Here is a 19936-nt window from a genome sequence, read left to right as displayed (position 1 = left end):
TGGGGACCAGCAGTTAGCGTAATGGCTATGTTGCTGGACTCACATGTAGTCGGCTGTGGTTCAAGTCCCGGACCCGGTGGCTTAAACTCACGCCGAGCACGAGTGCGCATGTGCCCAAGATCCGGAGAGGAGAATGGAGGAGAAGGGATTGTGGCATGGCCATCCCCCCTGGGGGAGTGATTTCTCACTTTCTGCTTTTCTGTCTCTCTCTGTCTTTCTGGGGGGTGCGTGTGCCCGATAGCAAAAACCTCTCAAAAAAAAAAAAAAAAAGAAAAGAAAAATAGGTCATGACTTTCCTGACAACCTAATAGATGGACTCCACATGGACAGCTGCACAGTGAGTTCTGGACCTGGCGGCTTGAAAAACACACTGGACATATGTGTATACACGCCCAAAATCCTGAAAGGAGAAATGGAGGAGAAAGAATTGTGGCATGACCATTCCCCATGGGAGGTGCTTTTCTCTTTCTCTCTGTGTGTCTCTCTTGAGTAAGTGTATGTGCCTTCTAGCAAATTCAAGCCAAAAAAAAAAAAAAAAAAGAACCATTCTCTCAACCTTATCCCATTCTAGCCAAAGCCTCCCTTTTGCTGCTGTTCTTCACAGCAAGACATTCCCAAAAAGATGTCTCCATTCAGTATTTCCATTTCTTTATTCATTCTTGGATTTCCTGTACTTGATAACTTTTGTTCACAAGGTCATTTTAAAGAGAGATTATGGGGACTGGACGGTGATGCAGCAGTAAAATGCAGCACTCTGTGAGGCTGACCCACATGGGAAGGTTCTAAGTTCTCATCCAGAGGTCCTCCTGAGTGCACTGGGCACACACATGCCCATGGTCCAGGGATGGCGGAGGATGGCAGTAGATGATGGTGTCAAGAACATTGTTGAGGGTGCTGTTTCTGACTCTCTTTCTCTGTCTCTTTTGCTCATGGAAGAAATAAATAACTTGAAAAAAAATTTTAAGAGAAAAATTATTTTGGAACTGAGGAATCTCCTATAAACCTTGAGTTGTTCACAGAAGGGCTACACGGAAGTTGCCTCAGCTGGAAAGACACATCCTAGCCCTCCCTAAATGCCTTCTTTACTTTGGGTCTCATGGTAAGGCCCGTCTTCCCAGAGATGCCTTCCTTGAGTAATCTTGGTTCTCCCTGTTCCCATCTGTTTGTGCACTTGTATAATTATTTGATTATTCTCTTGTCTACTTAACCTTTTTTTTTTTCCCCAAAGGTTTTACCATAGGGCATGTGTGCTTACCAGAGAGAAAATGAGAAATCACACATCCCCCCCGGGAGGGATGTCCACACCACAGTTCTCCTCCTTCAGTCTCCTTGGGATTTTTGGCATGCACACATATAATTTTTTTAAAGAATTATTTTATTTATTCATTCACTTATTTTAATTTGACTGGAGAAAGACAGACAGAGAAAGTGAGAAAGGAAGTCACCCTGTCTGGGACTCGAACCGTGGTTGACCATGTGGAAGTGTCCAGCAGCTTAACCACTGCGCCACCTGCTGGCCTCCAACACATGATTTTCAGGCCACTGTCTCCAGGACTTGAACTATGGTCAACCAAGTGGGAGAATAGTACCTTAACCACTATGCCATGTGCTGGCTCCAATGTCTACTTACTTAAAAAAAGAAATTATTTCCCCCCACTTAACCATGAGTTAATGAGTACAGGGAACACATCTCTCTAACTATTGTGTTTCTAGTTCCTGCCATAGTAACTGGCACAGAGTAGGAATTCAAAAATTATTTCTTGAATAGAAACCAATTTTTTTCCCTAAGAATTACTTTTTTAAAATTTTACTTTATTTATTTTAATTTGACCAGAGAGGAACAGAGTGTGTGTGAGAGAGAGAGGAAAAGTGAAAAAGCAAGCCGCCAAGTTAGGGACTTGCACTGTGGTCGGCCATGTGGGAGTCCAGCGCCTTTAACTACCCCTCCACCTGCCAGCCTCGAATCAATGATTTTGTAATAAATGTTCTTCATGACTAAAGTATGGAAGAAGAGTATAAAAATACTTTATGTGAAAAGGGAAACTAATGATTACATATTTTTTTCTCAAGTCTCCAAATAGTGTTTATAGATTTCTGCATTTTAACAAAAATATTTGAATGATTATCCTCATCATGGAGTATGTTATTTGCCTAAGTGTCTTTGAATTTTTTCTTAAAGTTGCTTTAAGTTGAGGTCTTTTAAGCTTAAATATTAAAATTTCCTGCTGTTGTTTTTATGTATAATTCTGTATTGGTGTCTTTGTCTTGAAGAGTAAGTTTCAAATAAATAGCTTAGCATTTTGGTAGTCTCTTTCCTAAGTTTGTAGCCTAATGTCTTAGATTTTTGGCTTTGATTTCATTCTTTTTTTGTAAGAAAATAAAGGAACATTTTATTTTCGCAGGGAATCAGTATCGAGCAAGTTACTTCTTACAGCCAGAACTCACAGCTTCACAGCTGGCCTTCAGAGATCTACTGTGGGATGCTAAGGCAGGCACTGTAAGTAGTTATTATCAGCAAAGGTGGGACTTTTCCAGGTTTTGTCATGGTTGCAAGTACATAAATAACATGTAAGTTGATTAATGCACTGCAGAAATCAAAAACTTGATTCCATATTGTAGTTTTGAAACAGTGATGTTTTGATAGGTAAGGTGAACTTGGACTTGTTACCGTGACTGTATCTTGTTTCTCTTCTCCATGTGGAAAGGAGATAATGCTAGGTTTCTATAGTAATCATGCTTTGCCTCTTCCAATACAAGGTTCTTGTGAGCATTACATTGTACCTGTGAAGGTCTTAGAACATTGCCTGGCACGTAGGAGCTCGGTCAGTGTTAGCCAGTGTCACCATGTATGGCAGGAGTACTATAATATTATGCTAATTAGGTAGCAATGAGGAAGCTGGCAGTACTTTCTGATTATACTTTTCTGGCCAGCGCCAAGAGTAAGGACTCCCAGTATCCGAAATGCTCTTGATAATTCATTCTGTTCTCCTCCTTTTGAGTTGACTTAAACCATTTGAGAGCTTGTCACTCCCCTTCCTATTTACCTTCTACCTCCCCCTGCCTTTCCCCACAGACTCAAGAGGCAACGGCAGTGTGCCAGGATTGGAGGAGTGTTGGTGCAGTATTTTAGTGCCCTCTTTCCTCTCAGCTTGAACATTGCCTGGAACCTTCTTTATTGCAAGTGAAGATAGATGTATTTCATCTTTCTAGCATACTAGTACTTGCAAAAATGACAGTTTTATGAACTTGTACCCAGAGAACTATTTCATTCTCATTTCTTAAACTGAAAAGGTGACAAACTGTTAGATACTACCTTATTTTTTTACAACAATGTTACTTAAATAAAAAGGCTAGTGATCATAAAGTAGAATATAAAGTTTATAAAGTTTAATTAAAGCTATTCTTAAAATAGAAAAAAGAAAAACAATGCAGCACAGTGCTTGTGCCTATAGTCCTAGCTTCTTGGGAGGCTAAGGCATGAGGATCGTGAGTTTGAGGCTAGCCGGGCAACGTAGTGAGAGCCTGTCTATAATAATTGAATGAATGAATGAATGCCAGTTTAGTTGTTTACAATCTGAACTATACCTGTAAAGTAGAATTTAATAATCACATCAAATGGTGTATTCTCTTTTCTTTTCAGAGAGATTTTGTCTATAGAGTTATGTACACTTGCTGGAGAGACAGGATGACAGAAAGTGAGAAACCACCCTCAGGAGGGATGACCATGCCGCAATCCCTTCTCCCCCATTCTCCACTCATGATTTTGTGCATGCACGTTTATGTGCCCAGCTTGGGTCTTAAGCCACCGGGTTCAGGACTCAAACCATGGTTGACTGTTTGGGGGTCCAACAACATAACCATTACTCCATCTGCTGGTCCCCATTCTCTTTTTGAAACATCTACATAAGAAACCAGTGAACACTAAATAATAGCTTAGAATCAAAAGGAGGAGGAAGTGGCTAGATATTAATGCCAGGTGTCATTGGTTACCTACACTTACTCACATGCTGGGGGAATGAACCTGGAGACGGGAATACAGGAATTCCATAGCCAGGTCATATATTTTACTGATAACATTGACTCTTTTTTTTTTTTTTTCTCTAAGAGAGATCTTTGCTACAGGGTTCATACACTCACCAGAGAGACAGAGAGGGAAAATGAGAAATCACTTCTTAAGGGGGGTGGTCACACTGCAGTTCTTTCTCTTCCATTCTCTTCTCAGGATTTTGGGCATACACGCACATGTACCCAGTGTGAGTTTCAAGCTGCCAGGTCTGGGACTTGAACCATAGTCAGCCATGTGGGAGTCCAGCATCTTACTCATTATGCCACCTGTAGGCCCTTCTTTTTATCACAATTTTCATGTATGTAAGAAAAAAATGTGAGCCAGCAGGTGGTGTGGAGTTTTAAGGCAGCTGGGTCCCACATGACCCATTACACTGTTCCAGTTCCAGACCCAGCAACTTGAAAATCACACTAAGTACTTGTGTCCACGGGCCCAAAGTTCTGAGAGGAGAATGGAGAAGGGATTGCAGCACAGCCATCCCTCCTGGAGAGTGATTTCTCACTTTCCCTCTGTCTCTTTTTTTCTCTCCTTGGTGATTGTATACAAACAAAATCAAAAGAGAATAAAAGAAAAAAAAGTAATTATTTCTAATAAAACTTTATGAAAAATGTACCTGAGTGACTGGTTGTGATCTTAAATGAAAAATTTTTTTCATTTGTATACTTTTCTCACATGTGTATGTGTTTGTGTAAACTTTTTCCTTTATGCTTTGGGAAATGGATTGGTGTTATAAATCATAAAAATAAACATTTTTGGGGGGGCCGGCAGATGGCATGGTGGTTGAGGGCACTGGACTCCCACATGACCAATCACAATTCGAGTTCTGTACTTGGCAGCTTGCTTTCTCACCCCCCCTCCCATCACTCTGTCCCTCTCTGATCAAATTAAAATAAATAAATAAAGTTACAATAATTTTTTTAAGAGGTTTTTGCTATAGGGCGCGTGTGCTCGCCAGAAAGACAGAGAGATAGAAAGTGAGAAATCACCCCCCAGGGAGGATGGCCACACCACAATCCTTTCTCCTCCATTCTCCTCCATTCTCCTCATGGGATCTTGGGCATGCACGCACATGTGCCTGGCGTGAGTTTAAACCACCGGGTCCGGGACTGGAACCGTGGTCGACTACATGAGAGTCCAGCGACAAAGCCATTATGCTAACTGCCAGTCCTGAGTTAAAATAATTCCTTAAAAATAAATAGAAATTAGCTTCTTTTTAATTACTGATTTTTCTTTCAGATTAAGTCAAGACCAAGTCGTGTTTCATTGATTCTGACTCTGTGGAGCTGTAAAATGATTCCTCTTCCAGGAATGAGCATACAGGTTCTGAGCAGACATGTACGCCTCTGTCTGTTTGATGGTAATAAGGTGAGTTTACTGAGAAACTAAATCAGTTCACATCACAATGATGCAAAATCATCTAGTCGTGTGGCTTTTTGGTTTGTTTTTTGTTGTTGTTGTTGTTGTTTTTATTGAAGTTTTTCTATAGGGTATATGCACTTACCAGAGAGAGGGAAAGTAAGAAATCACTTCCCTGGGTGGATGACCACACCGAAGTATCCTGTACTCTACTTTCCTCTTGGGATTTTGGTCATGCACATACACACACCAGGCTTATTTTTAAGGTACTGTGTCTGGGACTTGAGCCGTGCAGTTGGCTATGTGGGATCCATCTGCCTTCACCACCATACCACTGACTGGCCTGAAAAATCATTTTATTAATGTTACATATTAAAAGTAAGCTGCAGTAAACATGTAGTGTCTCTTTCTCTCCTAATCACTTCCTCTTTCTTTTTCTGTATGTATACTTGTATATGTAAGTATATATAAAATAATACGTGGTGGAGTGTAAACTGCACTGGTTCTGGTGATGGAGGTTTAACCCTTGGCTCTTTCAGTTACTAAGCATGTGATACTGGTACATCACAGTCTGTTCCTCTGTACCTGAGTGTTTTTCAGCTATAAAAATGTACTGATGGGAGCCAGCAGGTGGCACTGGGCTCCCACATGGCTGACTATGGTTTGAGACCCAGATCTGGTGGTTTACTTTCATGCTTTCTCTCTTTCTCTCTCTTCCCCTTTGGTGAAGACATATGCCCTATAGCAAATTTAATTTTTTTAAATGATGATAAATAAAATAGAATAATTAAAAAAAAAAAAAAAAAAAACAAGGTGCTGATGGAGCCAGCATTTGGCATAGTGGTTAAGGCACTGGACTACCACATGGCCAACCGTGATTCCAGTCCTGGACCTTGTGGTTTAAAAATCACACCAGGCATGTGTGAGTGCATGCATGCCCAAAATCCCAAGAAGAAAACGGAGGAGAAGGAATTGCAGCATTGCCTTCCCCCTAGGGTATGATTTCGCCATCCCACCTGGGAGGTTATTTCTTGTTTTCCCTCTCTTTGTCTCTGACTTTCTCTGGCACGTTCACATGCCCTATGGGGCGGGGGAGTACTGATGCCTTTCTTCTGTGTTGTATGTACTTCAAGTATTAAGTGTAAAATATTGCATTTTGACAAATGCACACACCTTTATAACCAACAACTCAATCAAGATATGGCATGTGGCTGTCAACTCACCAAGTTTACTTGTGTCCTTTCCCCCAGTCTCCCTGATTCTTCACAGACTGTCTTTCCTCAACAAAGTGTAAATGACTCTTAATTTCTTTTAAATGAGATACAGCCTAGACAGTACTTAAATGGAAATATATATGTGTGTGTGTATATATATATATTTTTTTTTTTTTTTTGAGAGGTTTTTGCTGTAGGGTGTATGCGCTTGTCAAAAAGAGACAGAGAGACAGCAAAAAATCACCTTCCCAAAGGGGAGATGGCCACATTATAATCCCTTCTCCTCTGTTCTCCCCTCAGAATTTTGAGCACACATGCACATGTGCCCAGTGTAAGCTTTAAGCCATTGGGTCCAGGACTTGAATGTGCATGTGTGTCTAAAATCACAAAACGAGAAGTGGAGGAGAAAGGATTATGGCATGGAGGTTTAACCCCTCAGGGGGTGCTTTCTCAATTTTTCTTTCCCTCTAGTGAGTCTAGAGAAATTACAAAAAAAGAAAGAAAGAAAGAAAGAAAGATTCTTTGAAAACATTAATAAAATGGAAAGATGCCTAGTAAAACTGATCAATAAATTTTTGAAAGAACAAAAGAAAACCAATGATCAATATCTGACATGGAAATAGAGACATTATCAAGATCTTGACAACATTAAGAGGATAGTAAAGAGATATTATAAATGACTTTATGTCAATAAATTTGACAACATTAATGGAATAAATTCCTGTAAAACCATAATTTACTAAAACTAGCATTAAGAGGGAACAGATTTTTTTTTAAAGAGGTTTTTTGCTATAGGGCGCGTGCGCTTGCCAGACAGACAGAGAGACAAAGAGACAGAAAGCGAGAAATCACCCCCCTGGGGGGATGGCCACATTGCAATCCCTTCTCCTCCATTCTCCTCTCGGGATCTTGGGCATGCACGCACACGTGCCCGGCATGAGTTTTAAGCCACCGGGTTCGGGACTCGAACCGCAGTCAACTACATGGGAGTCCAGTGACATAGCCATTATGCTAACTGCTGGTCCCAAGAGGGAACAAAATTTTAATAACTTCTGTTAAAGAAATTAAAGCAATAATAAAACATTTTCCCACAAAAAAAATTACTACTAGCCCAGATGACTTCACCCGTGAATTTCTATAAACATTTAAGGGAAATATATTATCAATCTTACACAAACAGTTTTGAAGAATACATAAAGAGGAAATGCTTCCAGGACCAGCAGTTAGGATAATGGCTATGTCGCTGAACTCCCATGTAGTTCAAGTCCCAGACCTGGTGGCTTAATCTCACGCTGGGCGCATGTGCGTGTGTGCCCAAGATCCCGAGAGGAGATGGAGGAGAAGGATTGCAGTGTGGCCATGCCCCCTGGGGAGTGATTTCTTGCTTTCTATCTCTCTGTTTTTCTGGTGAGCATGCATGCCCTATAGCAAAAACCTCTCAAAAAAAAAAAAAGAGGAAATGCTTGGTTTGTAAGGCCTGGAAAAATATGATACCAAAATGTGTCAGGACATTACAAGAAAGAACAATTACAGGATCAATATTTCTCATGAATGTAAGAACTAAAATTGTAAACAAAATATCATGAGATTTAATCTAGTCGTATATAAAAAGGGTACTATGTCATGACCAATTGTAGTTTACTTCAAGAATGTACATGGACACATCTGTGTAACTAACACTCAACATTTGAAAATTAGTCATTATAATTTTCCATATTAACAGAACAAAGAAGAAAATTGTCATCTTCTCAATAGCTATAGGAAAAGCATTTGACAGATAACAATATTCATTCATGATTTTGAGAAAATTCTCCACAAACAAAATAGTAGGGAACTTCCTCAAACTGGTAAAGTGCAATAAGAAAAAAGCTAGAACTAGTGTCATCATTCTTTTTTTTTTTTTTTGGAGAGGTTTTTGCTATAGGGCGCGTGTGCTCGCCAGACAGACAAACAGAAACAGAGAGACAGAAAGCGAGAAATCACCCCCCCCGGGTGGGGAGTGGGATGGCCACGCCACAATCCCTTCTCCATTCTCCTCTCAGGATCTTGGGCACACATGCACATGCGCTAGGCGTGAGTTTTAAGCCACCGGGTCCAAGATGTGAACCACAGTTGACTACGTGGGAGTCCAGCGTGGGAGTCCAGCGACATAGCCATTACGCTAACTGCTGGTCCCAAGTGTCATCATTCTTAATGATGAAATAGTAAACACTTTTTCCTGAGATAAGGAATAAGTCAAGAATGTCCAAGAGATGAAAAGACAACTCAGTTTTTCAAATAGGTAAAATACTTGGAACAGGCACTTTGAAAAAGAAAATATATCATACAAATAAACATGGAGTCTATCTTCCATGAGAAACAAGAAGGCTCACTCTGTGCTCAGCATTGCCCCAATAATCAATTGAAAGAAGACTATTTTAGTCCTATAAAATTATCCTCAGTTGCACATCAACTAAATTAATAAGGAAGTATGAGAATAACAGAGTTACTGTTGAAGACTTGCAAACATTTTTACAGCAGCCTTCTAGAAATATGGATGACAGCATTTTTTTCTCTATTCAGGTTATAAGCAATGCCTTGAAAGTTTAGGGTTTAGAACTAATTCTATTCAGGGGCCTGCGGGTGGCGTGGTGGTTAAGGGCGCTGGATTCCCACATGGCCAACCGCAGTTTGAGTTTCAGACCTGATGGCTTGTTTTCTCTTTTTCCCTTTCTCTGTCTCTTTCTGGTCAAATTTTAAAAATAATAACATAGAATTAAATAAATAAATAATTCTCTCTTTTTTAAAAAAAAGAATAATTTTTTATTCAACTATTTTAAATTTATTTATTTTAATTTAAAACTGTTAGAAATGATTTGAAAACAGAAGGAAAGAAATAACTAAAGTGTTCAGATATTCATACTTTCTAACAGTATCCTGTGCTATTATATAGGGTTTATTTTGATAATGTGTCAAAGAGAACAATGTTCAACAGAGGAGATAAGAGTTTTTGGTGGTATGTACACAAAATAATGAGGAAGTGGAAAAATGCATCTGTAGGACTAAATAGTCATCTTCCAAATACTAGCCAAAGAGGCATTCATCAATTAAAGAACTTAGAATAAAGTAAAAGAAAAAATATGAAAAACCAATACATGTATAAAAAAGTACTCAACATGTAATAAGTCATCACAGAAGTGCAAAGTAAAACCCCAGTGAAAACACAGTGTGTAAAAATCAACACTGAATGGATTAAAGACTTAAACGTAAGATCCAAAACTATGAAACTAATAGAAAACGACAAAGATGAAATGCTTTAGGATAATGGTCTTCATGAAGAGTTTTTAGATAAACCCTAGGCATAGATCCAAAGGAAAGTAAACCAGTATGTAAGTATGTCATTAAAGATATCTGTACTCTAGTGTTCATTGTAGCAGTCTTCAGTGGAGCCAAGATACAGAATCAACCTAAGTGTCTATCAACAGATGAATGGAGATATATGTATCTGTCTATATATTCATACACACAAATACATACACAGAATATATATTATGTATGTGTGTGCATATATATATATATATATATATATTTAGAGAGAGAGAGAGAATATTATTCAGCCATTTAAAAAGAATGAAATATGGTTATTTGAGGCACTATGGCTAAGCCTGGAGGGCATTATGTTAAGTGTAATATTCAACCCTGGCACAAAAAGAGAAAAATCACATGTTCTTCCTTATGAATGGAAACTAAAAAAGACCTCATGGGGCCAGCAGATTATGTCTCTGCTGGTTTCACACTCAACAGTAGTTCGAGTACTGGACTGATGACTTGAAAATCACATAGGGCGTGTGAGTGTGCATGCCCAAGATCTCAGGAGGAGAAGGGAGGGTAATGGAGAAAAAGGGATTGAGGCATGGCCATCCTCCTGGGGGATGATTTCTTTCCCTCTCACTGTCTCTGTCTCTCTCTGTCAAGCGCAAATGTCCTATGGCAAAAACCTCTAAACAAATTAATAAATAAGTAAATAAGACCTTATAGAAGTAGAATAGCTATCACTAGAGGCTGGAAATGATAGAGGGCAGAGAAAAATAGAGATGTTGGTTAAGGGATACAAAATTACAGATAAGGATGAATTCATATATAACAGGATAATATAGTCAATAATAATTTATTATATTCCAGAAAGGCTAAAAGGATTCTGAATGTTCCCAACACAAAGTAATGATAAATATTTGGAGCTGATAAGTATGTTAATTCCCCTGATTTGATCATTATGCATTGTATTCATGTGCTTTAAAAAAATCGCACTGTGCCCCATAAGTATGTGCAATTAAAAATTTGCTATTAAGAAATAAAACAGTGAGAAAGGCTGCGCTATGCATGCGCAGGGCAGAGCGACCTTGGTGTAGTGGCTGAGGCTGTGTGCGGAGGTGAAAGTATCGGTGGAGAGGAAAGTATTGGGCCCAAAATGCAGATCTGGAGTCGTGTGTACTATTCCTTGGCCAAGAGAGGCCATTTCAATCAATTATCTCATGGCCCCCAGGGAATTTCCGTGGTGCCATTGAGAACTATGCAGATCAGTTGAGCTTTATTGAATAATTCTCATTATTACCATATGGCCCATGGAATAGATTTTGCATCCAGAGGAATTGAAATGTCCAAAGTTTGCTTGAATTAAGATAAGATGATGGAGCAGAAGGCTACTGCAGTAAAAGCTCTAACAGGTGGAATTGCCCATTTATTCAAGCAGAATATGGTTGTTCATGTAAATGGATATGGAAAAATATCTGGCAAAAGTCAGGTTACTGCTACAAAAGCTGATGGCAGCACTCAAGTTACCTATACAAAGAACATCATTATAGCTACGGGTTCAGAAGTCACTCCTTTTCCTGGAATCACGATTGATGAACGTACATCAGTGTCACCTACAGGTACCTTATCTTTAAAAAAGCTCCAGAAGAAGTGGTTGTTATTGATGCAGGAGTAATAGGTGTAGAATTGGGTTCAGTTTGCCAAAGAGTTGGTACAAACATAACAGCCATTGGATTTTTGGGTCATGTAGGTGGAGTTGGAATTGATACGGAGATAACTAAAAGTTTTCAACATATCCTTCAAAAACAGGAGTTTAAATTTAAATTGAACACAAAGGTTACTGGTGCCACCAAGAAGTCAGATGGAAAAATCGATGTTTGTATTGAAGCTGCTGCTGATGGTAAAGCTGAGGTTAATCACTTTTGATTTGCGTCGGTCTACGACCCTTTTACTCAGAATTTGGGACTGACAGAGGTTGGAATTGAACTAGATCCCAGAGGGAGAATTTCAGTAGCAGATTCCAAACCAAAATTGCGAATATCTGTGCCATTGGTGATGTGGTTGCTGGCCCAGTGCTGGCTCACAAGGCAGAGGATGAAGTATCACCTGTGTTGAGGAATGGCGGCTGTGCCATGCACATTGACTGCATATGTGTGCCATCAGTGACTGACGCTCCCTGAAGGTGCATGGGCTGGCAATTCAGACGAGCAGTCAAAGAAGAGGGGACTGAGTACCAGGTCGGGAAATTCCCATTTGCTGTTAACAGCAGAGCTAAGACAAATGCTGGCACAGATGGCGTGGTGAAGATTCTTGGGCAAAAAACGACAGAGAACTAGGAGCACATATTCTGGGACCAGGTGCTGGAGAAATGGTAAATGAAGCTGCTCTCACTTTGGAATACCAAGCATCCTGTGAAAATAGAGTCTGTCACACACATCTGACCTTATCAGAAGCTTTTAGAGAAGCAGACCTGGCTGCTTTTGGCAAATCAATCAACTTTTAGAGTATGATATTTTTCAAAATAAAATTAAATGGAGACTCCAGTATATTACAGTGGGGAATGAGATATTAAAATAAACGTATTGATTATTCATTTTTTAAAAAAGAAAACAGAGAGGCTCAACTATATGGGGATAAGAAACCCATCTTAAATAAAATATAAGTATGGAAAAGATATACCATTTGAAGAATATTAATGTCAGAGTAGACTTCAGCATTACATAATGATACAAGGAACAATTCACCAAGAAGTTATAAAAATTCTTTTTTTTTTTTTGGAGAGGTTTTTTGCTCTAGGGTGCATGTGCTTGCCAGACAGAGATAGAAAGCGAGAAATCATCCCCAGGGGGGATGGTCACACTGCAATCCATTCTCCTCCATTCTCCTCTCGGGATCTTGGGCACGCACACACACGCGCCTGGTGTGAGTTTAAGCCACTGGGTCCGGGACTTGAACCGTGACTGACTACATGGGAGTCCAGTGACATAGCCATTATGCTAACTGCTGGTCCCATAAAAATTCTTAATGTTTACTTACACACCTGACATCAGAGCTTCAAAACACACAAAGTAAAAAATGATTCAAAATGAAAAGAGAAACAGGCAAAAGCACAATTATAATTCGAGTAAATAAATGAATTTGTGTGTTATCGCAGTGATCCTTCCTCAGTTCTACACTCTGCACAGAAAATCACTTGCATAAATGAGCCAGCAGGTGTCATTAGCGATTAAGAAATGGATTCCCTTCTTTCTCTACTTGGTTTGATACTTTTTCCTATCCCTTCCCCTTTTCTTCTATATGTGAACTTTAAGAAAAGATTAGAGTTTTATTTTGAACAACATAGGACTTATTTAATAAAGTAATAGAAGTTAATTTATAAAACCAATTATGTCCAATTTCCAAATTGAGAAGTTCTAGAATATATTTAATACTTACACAAATACTCATGCTATTTACTTATTTAAACGTACTTCTATAATAAATCTAAGTGCAGCTGCAGGTAAAAAGCAGTGTTACTGTAATTACCAAGACACCACTTTCAGTCATGGCTAAGTTAGTTCCTCTGGAACCAACCAGCCCAGGGACAGCACCCGTAAACTCTGGACAGTATAGCAAAAACAGCCTCAAGAAGGCACTGCGGAGCATGGGGGAGCACGTGGCACGAGAGGAGCCCTAAGCCTTGAGTCCGCTGAGTTCTTGTTCTCTCCTTGTTCCCTCTTTCTTTTTTTTCCCCCATTGTTTTTTTTTTTTTTTTTTTTTTTTTTGAGAAGTTTTTGCTATAGGGCACGTGCACTCTCCAGAAAGACAAAGAAAGACACATGGAGACAGAAAGTGAGAAATCACCCCCTATGGGGGATGGCCACACCGCAGTTCCTTCTTCGTACTCCTCTCGGGATCTTGAGCATGCACACACTCAAGCCTGGTGTGAATTTAAGCCACCGGGTCCAGGATTCGAACCACAGTCAACTACATGGGAGTCAAGCGATAAGGGATACAAAATTACAGATAAGGATGAATTCATATATAACAGGATAATATAGTCAATAATAATTTATTATATTCCAGAAAGGCTAAAAGGATTCTGAATGTTCCCAACACAAAGTAATGATAAATATTTGGAGCTGATAAGTATGTTAATTCCCCTGATTTGATCATTATGCATTGTATTCATGTGCTTTAAAAAAATCGCACTGTGCCCCATAAGTATGTGCAATTAAAAATTTGCTATTAAGAAATAAAACAGTGAGAAAGGCTGCGCTATGCATGCGCAGGGCAGAGCGACCTTGGTGTAGTGGCTGAGGCTGTGTGCGGAGGTGAAAGTATCGGTGGAGAGGAAAGTATTGGGCCCAAAATGCAGATCTGGAGTCGTGTGTACTATTCCTTGGCCAAGAGAGGCCATTTCAATCAATTATCTCATGGCCCCCAGGGAATTTCCGTGGTGCCATTGAGAACTATGCAGATCAGTTGAGCTTTATTGAATAATTCTCATTATTACCATATGGCCCATGGAATAGATTTTGCATCCAGAGGAATTGAAATGTCCAAAGTTTGCTTGAATTAAGATAAGATGATGGAGCAGAAGGCTACTGCAGTAAAAGCTCTAACAGGTGGAATTGCCCATTTATTCAAGCAGAATATGGTTGTTCATGTAAATGGATATGGAAAAATATCTGGCAAAAGTCAGGTTACTGCTACAAAAGCTGATGGCAGCACTCAAGTTACCTATACAAAGAACATCATTATAGCTACGGGTTCAGAAGTCACTCCTTTTCCTGGAATCACGATTGATGAACGTACATCAGTGTCACCTACAGGTACCTTATCTTTAAAAAAGCTCCAGAAGAAGTGGTTGTTATTGATGCAGGAGTAATAGGTGTAGAATTGGGTTCAGTTTGCCAAAGAGTTGGTACAAACATAACAGCCATTGGATTTTTGGGTCATGTAGGTGGAGTTGGAATTGATACGGAGATAACTAAAAGTTTTCAACATATCCTTCAAAAACAGGAGTTTAAATTTAAATTGAACACAAAGGTTACTGGTGCCACCAAGAAGTCAGATGGAAAAATCGATGTTTGTATTGAAGCTGCTGCTGATGGTAAAGCTGAGGTTAATCACTTTTGATTTGCGTCGGTCTACGACCCTTTTACTCAGAATTTGGGACTGACAGAGGTTGGAATTGAACTAGATCCCAGAGGGAGAATTTCAGTAGCAGATTCCAAACCAAAATTGCGAATATCTGTGCCATTGGTGATGTGGTTGCTGGCCCAGTGCTGGCTCACAAGGCAGAGGATGAAGTATCACCTGTGTTGAGGAATGGCGGCTGTGCCATGCACATTGACTGCATATGTGTGCCATCAGTGACTGACGCTCCCTGAAGGTGCATGGGCTGGCAATTCAGACGAGCAGTCAAAGAAGAGGGGACTGAGTACCAGGTCGGGAAATTCCCATTTGCTGTTAACAGCAGAGCTAAGACAAATGCTGGCACAGATGGCGTGGTGAAGATTCTTGGGCAAAAAACGACAGAGAACTAGGAGCACATATTCTGGGACCAGGTGCTGGAGAAATGGTAAATGAAGCTGCTCTCACTTTGGAATACCAAGCATCCTGTGAAAATAGAGTCTGTCACACACATCTGACCTTATCAGAAGCTTTTAGAGAAGCAGACCTGGCTGCTTTTGGCAAATCAATCAACTTTTAGAGTATGATATTTTTCAAAATAAAATTAAATGGAGACTCCAGTATATTACAGTGGGGAATGAGATATTAAAATAAACGTATTGATTATTCATTTTTTAAAAAAGAAAACAGAGAGGCTCAACTATATGGGGATAAGAAACCCATCTTAAATAAAATATAAGTATGGAAAAGATATACCATTTGAAGAATATTAATGTCAGAGTAGACTTCAGCATTACATAATGATACAAGGAACAATTCACCAAGAAGTTATAAAAATTCTTTTTTTTTTTTTGGAGAGGTTTTTTGCTCTAGGGTGCATGTGCTTGCCAGACAGAGATAGAAAGCGAGAAATCATCCCCAGGGGGGATGGTCACACTGCAATCCATTCTCCTCCATTCTCCTCTCGGGATCTTGGGCACGCACACACACGCGCCTGGTGTGAGTTTAAGCCACTGGGTCCGGGACTTGAACCGTGACTGACTACATGGGAGTCCAGTGACATAGCCATTATGCTAACTGCTGGTCCCATAAAAATTCTTAATGTTTACTTACACACCTGACATCAGAGCTTCAAAACACACAAAGTAAAAAATGATTCAAAATGAAAAGAGAAACAGGCAAAAGCACAATTATAATTCGAGTAAATAAATGAATTTGTGTGTTATCGCAGTGATCCTTCCTCAGTTCTACACTCTGCACAGAAAATCACTTGCATAAATGAGCCAGCAGGTGTCATTAGCGATTAAGAAATGGATTCCCTTCTTTCTCTACTTGGTTTGATACTTTTTCCTATCCCTTCCCCTTTTCTTCTATATGTGAACTTTAAGAAAAGATTAGAGTTTTATTTTGAACAACATAGGACTTATTTAATAAAGTAATAGAAGTTAATTTATAAAACCAATTATGTCCAATTTCCAAATTGAGAAGTTCTAGAATATATTTAATACTTACACAAATACTCATGCTATTTACTTATTTAAACGTACTTCTATAATAAATCTAAGTGCAGCTGCAGGTAAAAAGCAGTGTTACTGTAATTACCAAGACACCACTTTCAGTCATGGCTAAGTTAGTTCCTCTGGAACCAACCAGCCCAGGGACAGCACCCGTAAACTCTGGACAGTATAGCAAAAACAGCCTCAAGAAGGCACTGCGGAGCATGGGGGAGCACGTGGCACGAGAGGAGCCCTAAGCCTTGAGTCCGCTGAGTTCTTGTTCTCTCCTTGTTCCCTCTTTCTTTTTTTTCCCCCATTGTTTTTTTTTTTTTTTTTTACTTTTTATTTTGGTTTGTTTTTGTTTTGTTTATGCCAGAGGGCATATATGTGAGAGATAGAGAGAAAGAAAGCACCCCCTAATAGGACTCATCATGCTGCTGTTCTCATCTCCAATTCTCCGTCCCATCAGGATCCTACTCCCCTCTCACATGCACCTGGTGCGATTTTTAAGACAGACCAAGACTCAAACTCCTGTCCGTCATGTGAGACCCAGCTTCCTCTGCACAGTACCTAACTGCTGCACTACAGGGCCAGTCTTGTTTTAAGTTCATTTCTATGTCTAAGAGAAATAGAAAAAGAGAGAAATAAGCACCTCCACAGAGTCTCGCTACTATGTTACACACTCAGCTTCACCTAGTCCTGGCTCATGGGCATTCACATGCGCAGTACTCAGAGAGGTCTCTGGACACGAACCCAGAACTTTCAGCCTCAGAGAGTCACATTTTATCACTCTACCACCACCCAGCCCTTTCCTTTATTTTCTTTTTTCTGCCTTCTATGTGTTACTTGAACATTTTTTGGAACTCCATTCTGAATTAACCTGCAGTATTGATGAGATCTTTTGGATAGCTTTCTTGGTGATCACTCTAGATACTATTTTCACATACATCATTTACCACAGCCCACTAGTGTCAACATTCCACCTGAAATGATGTACAGAAATCTCACCTCCCTTTAATGCTTTTTACCCTCCCATGTTTATGAATTGGCTTACATATTTCTCCTATGTATGCTGAGAACATCACGCAGTACTAATCATTTTTAGTTAACCATAACACGTAACTTAGAAAACTCAGAAAATTTATAGTATTTATTCGTATTTGTTTCCATTGGTTTTTTTCCTTTTTGATGTCCTAAAATATCTTCTTTTTCACATCCTTTCTATTTAAACAATTTCCTCTAACCATTCTTTTATTTTTTAAGTTTATTTATTTGTTTCTTCCATGGGAGAGTTACCCCCAACAAGGTCTTTGCACCGTGATCCACCCCCTCTCAGCCTGCGGAGATCACAGGCACATGTGCACACGAGTCCAGCGTGCTCAGAGCGGCCCTGGGTTCCCATCCCAGGTGGGTCCAGTTGTGTTACCACTGTGCCACCACCTGGCCGCGTCCTCTAACCATTCTTAGTGTGGGTTTGCTGCCAACAGATTCTCTTAGACTTTATGATGTGAGAATGCTGGTTTCTCCTTCATTTCCAAAGGACACATATACAAAATCTACAATTCCAAGTTTACAATTCCTTTCTTTCAGTACTAGAAAAATATTGTGCCGCTTTCCTCTGGCCTCCATCTTTATCTTTCTTTTTTTTCTTTTTTTTTTTTAAGTTTTTTATCTTTCAGTTTCCTTATTTCATTTTTTTAAAGATTATTTAACTTTATTTATTTATTCATTTTTTTAATGTGACCAGAGAGGGACAGAGTAAGAGAGAGAGAAAGTGAGAAGGCAAGCCACCAAGTCAGGACTCAAAACACAGTCAACCACATGGGAGTCCAGCGCCCTTAACCACCACACCACCTGCCTGCCCCCTCCTTATTTTTTTCTTAAGTCTTTGTATTTCTCTCGGTATTTTAAATTTGTTTCAAGCATCCGCAGAGTTGCTCATTAAAGCATTTTTTAAAAGTTTATTATTTATCGTGAGAAAGGAAAAACCTTGACAGGGTCTCACCACACTGTGATCCTCCCCACAGCCTCCTGCCAGCCAGGGTCACAGGCTCACAGGGAGGCACCAGGAGAGTGCTGGGCGACCTGGGATCAGAACCTGGGCATCTTTGTTTGGCTGTTTAGTGTCAGTATCAATTATCTTCTTCCCGTGGTTGAGATTTTCCTGGTTCTTGCAATGATGATTTTTTTTTTTTAATTGAATCCTGGATATTTGGGGTATTCTGTTAGGAGTTTCTGGAAACTTCTGTCTTAGCAGATCTCTGACACCATGCTAGCAGGGTAGTTTAAGTGCCAGGTAAGAATGGAAGTCCAGGTGCCCACATGGCCTCCGTTTTCACCCTTAAGGTGAAGGTGTGCCTATTTCCTTCTATGTCCTGAAGAAAGTTCAAGCTCCCAACTGGGCCTCCATTGACAACACCTGCTATGTAACTGCTCTGGTCCTGTGATCCTAGCCCATCCACCTACCTCCTTTACCCTCAATACATATAAAATAAGTATAAGAGTGGGCCAGCAGGTGGCGCGGTGGTTAAGGTGCTGCACTCCCACGGTCCCAGTAATGGGCATGCGTGTGTGGATAAAATCCCAGAAAGAATGGAGAAGGGATTGCAGCATGACCATCCCCTCTGGGGGATGATTTCTCATTATCCCTCTCCCTGTGTCTGTCTCTCTGGCAAGGGCATGCACCCTATGACAAAAACCTTAAAATTAAGGGACCTGCAGTTAGCGTAATGGCTATGTTGCTGGACTCCCACGTAGTTGACTGCGGTTCGCGTCCCGGACCTGGTGGCTTGAAACTCATGCCGGGCGCGTGTGCGTGCATGCCCAAAATCCCAAGAGGAGAATGGAGAAGAAGGGATTGTGGCGTGGCCATCCCCACTAGGAGGTGATTTCTCACTTTCTGTCTCTCTGTCTCTCTCTGTCCGGTGAGTGTTCACGCCCTATAGCAAAAATCTCTCTCAAAAAAAACCCCTTAAAATTAAAAAAACACTTTTTTAAACATAAAGGTTGTGAATTATATTAAATTTTATATCAAAAAAGAATATGAAGGAAAACTGAGCTTTATTTAATAATATGCATGTTGGTCCAGCCATGGTGGCACAGATGGTAGCACATAAGTCACGTGGCTGACCACAAGTTCAGATCCTGAGTAGATCTCAAACATGCCAAGTGCACTTGCCCAAGATCCTGCCTGGCGGGAAAGGGGAAAGGGGATCATGGCATGGTAAGACCCTCTTGGGGCTGCCTGTCTTCCTCTTTATCTGTGTATGTATGTCTCTCATGAAAGAAATAAGATGAATTAAAAAAGAAAATGCATGCCAAAGTATTTATGGAAAGGTTTATTGATCTCTGTAAGTTTGCCATGCACCAGAATATAAGTGAATTGATAGGTAGGT

At 40.0% G+C, this 19936-nt stretch overlaps 1 protein-coding gene and 2 pseudogenes across 2 annotated transcripts in view; all 3 read left to right on the top strand.

The window, feature by feature from the left end:
* The window catches only part of NPHP1 (nephrocystin 1), a 91560-nt gene that overhangs the window by 38357 nt on the left and 33267 nt on the right, over positions 1 to 19936 (top strand). For both annotated transcript variants that reach the window (XM_006156628.3, XM_006156627.3), the window contains exons 10-11: positions 2403 to 2497; positions 5303 to 5431. In XM_006156628.3, coding sequence (XP_006156690.1) covers positions 2403 to 2497; positions 5303 to 5431 — 224 coding nt within the window. The remainder of the gene's footprint in view (positions 1 to 2402; positions 2498 to 5302; positions 5432 to 19936) is intronic.
* On the top strand, positions 11084 to 12430 carry LOC102482145 (dihydrolipoyl dehydrogenase, mitochondrial-like; annotated as a pseudogene).
* Positions 14279 to 15625, top strand: LOC102481732 (dihydrolipoyl dehydrogenase, mitochondrial-like; annotated as a pseudogene).

The sequence above is a fragment of the Tupaia chinensis genome, unplaced genomic scaffold (genome assembly GCF_000334495.1).
Source record: "Tupaia chinensis unplaced genomic scaffold, TupChi_1.0 Scaffold000511_1, whole genome shotgun sequence".
In the NCBI taxonomy this organism is placed as follows: domain Eukaryota; kingdom Metazoa; phylum Chordata; class Mammalia; order Scandentia; family Tupaiidae; genus Tupaia; species Tupaia belangeri.
Note: the sequence above shows the minus strand (reverse complement) of the source record. Positions and strands in the feature narration are given on the sequence as shown.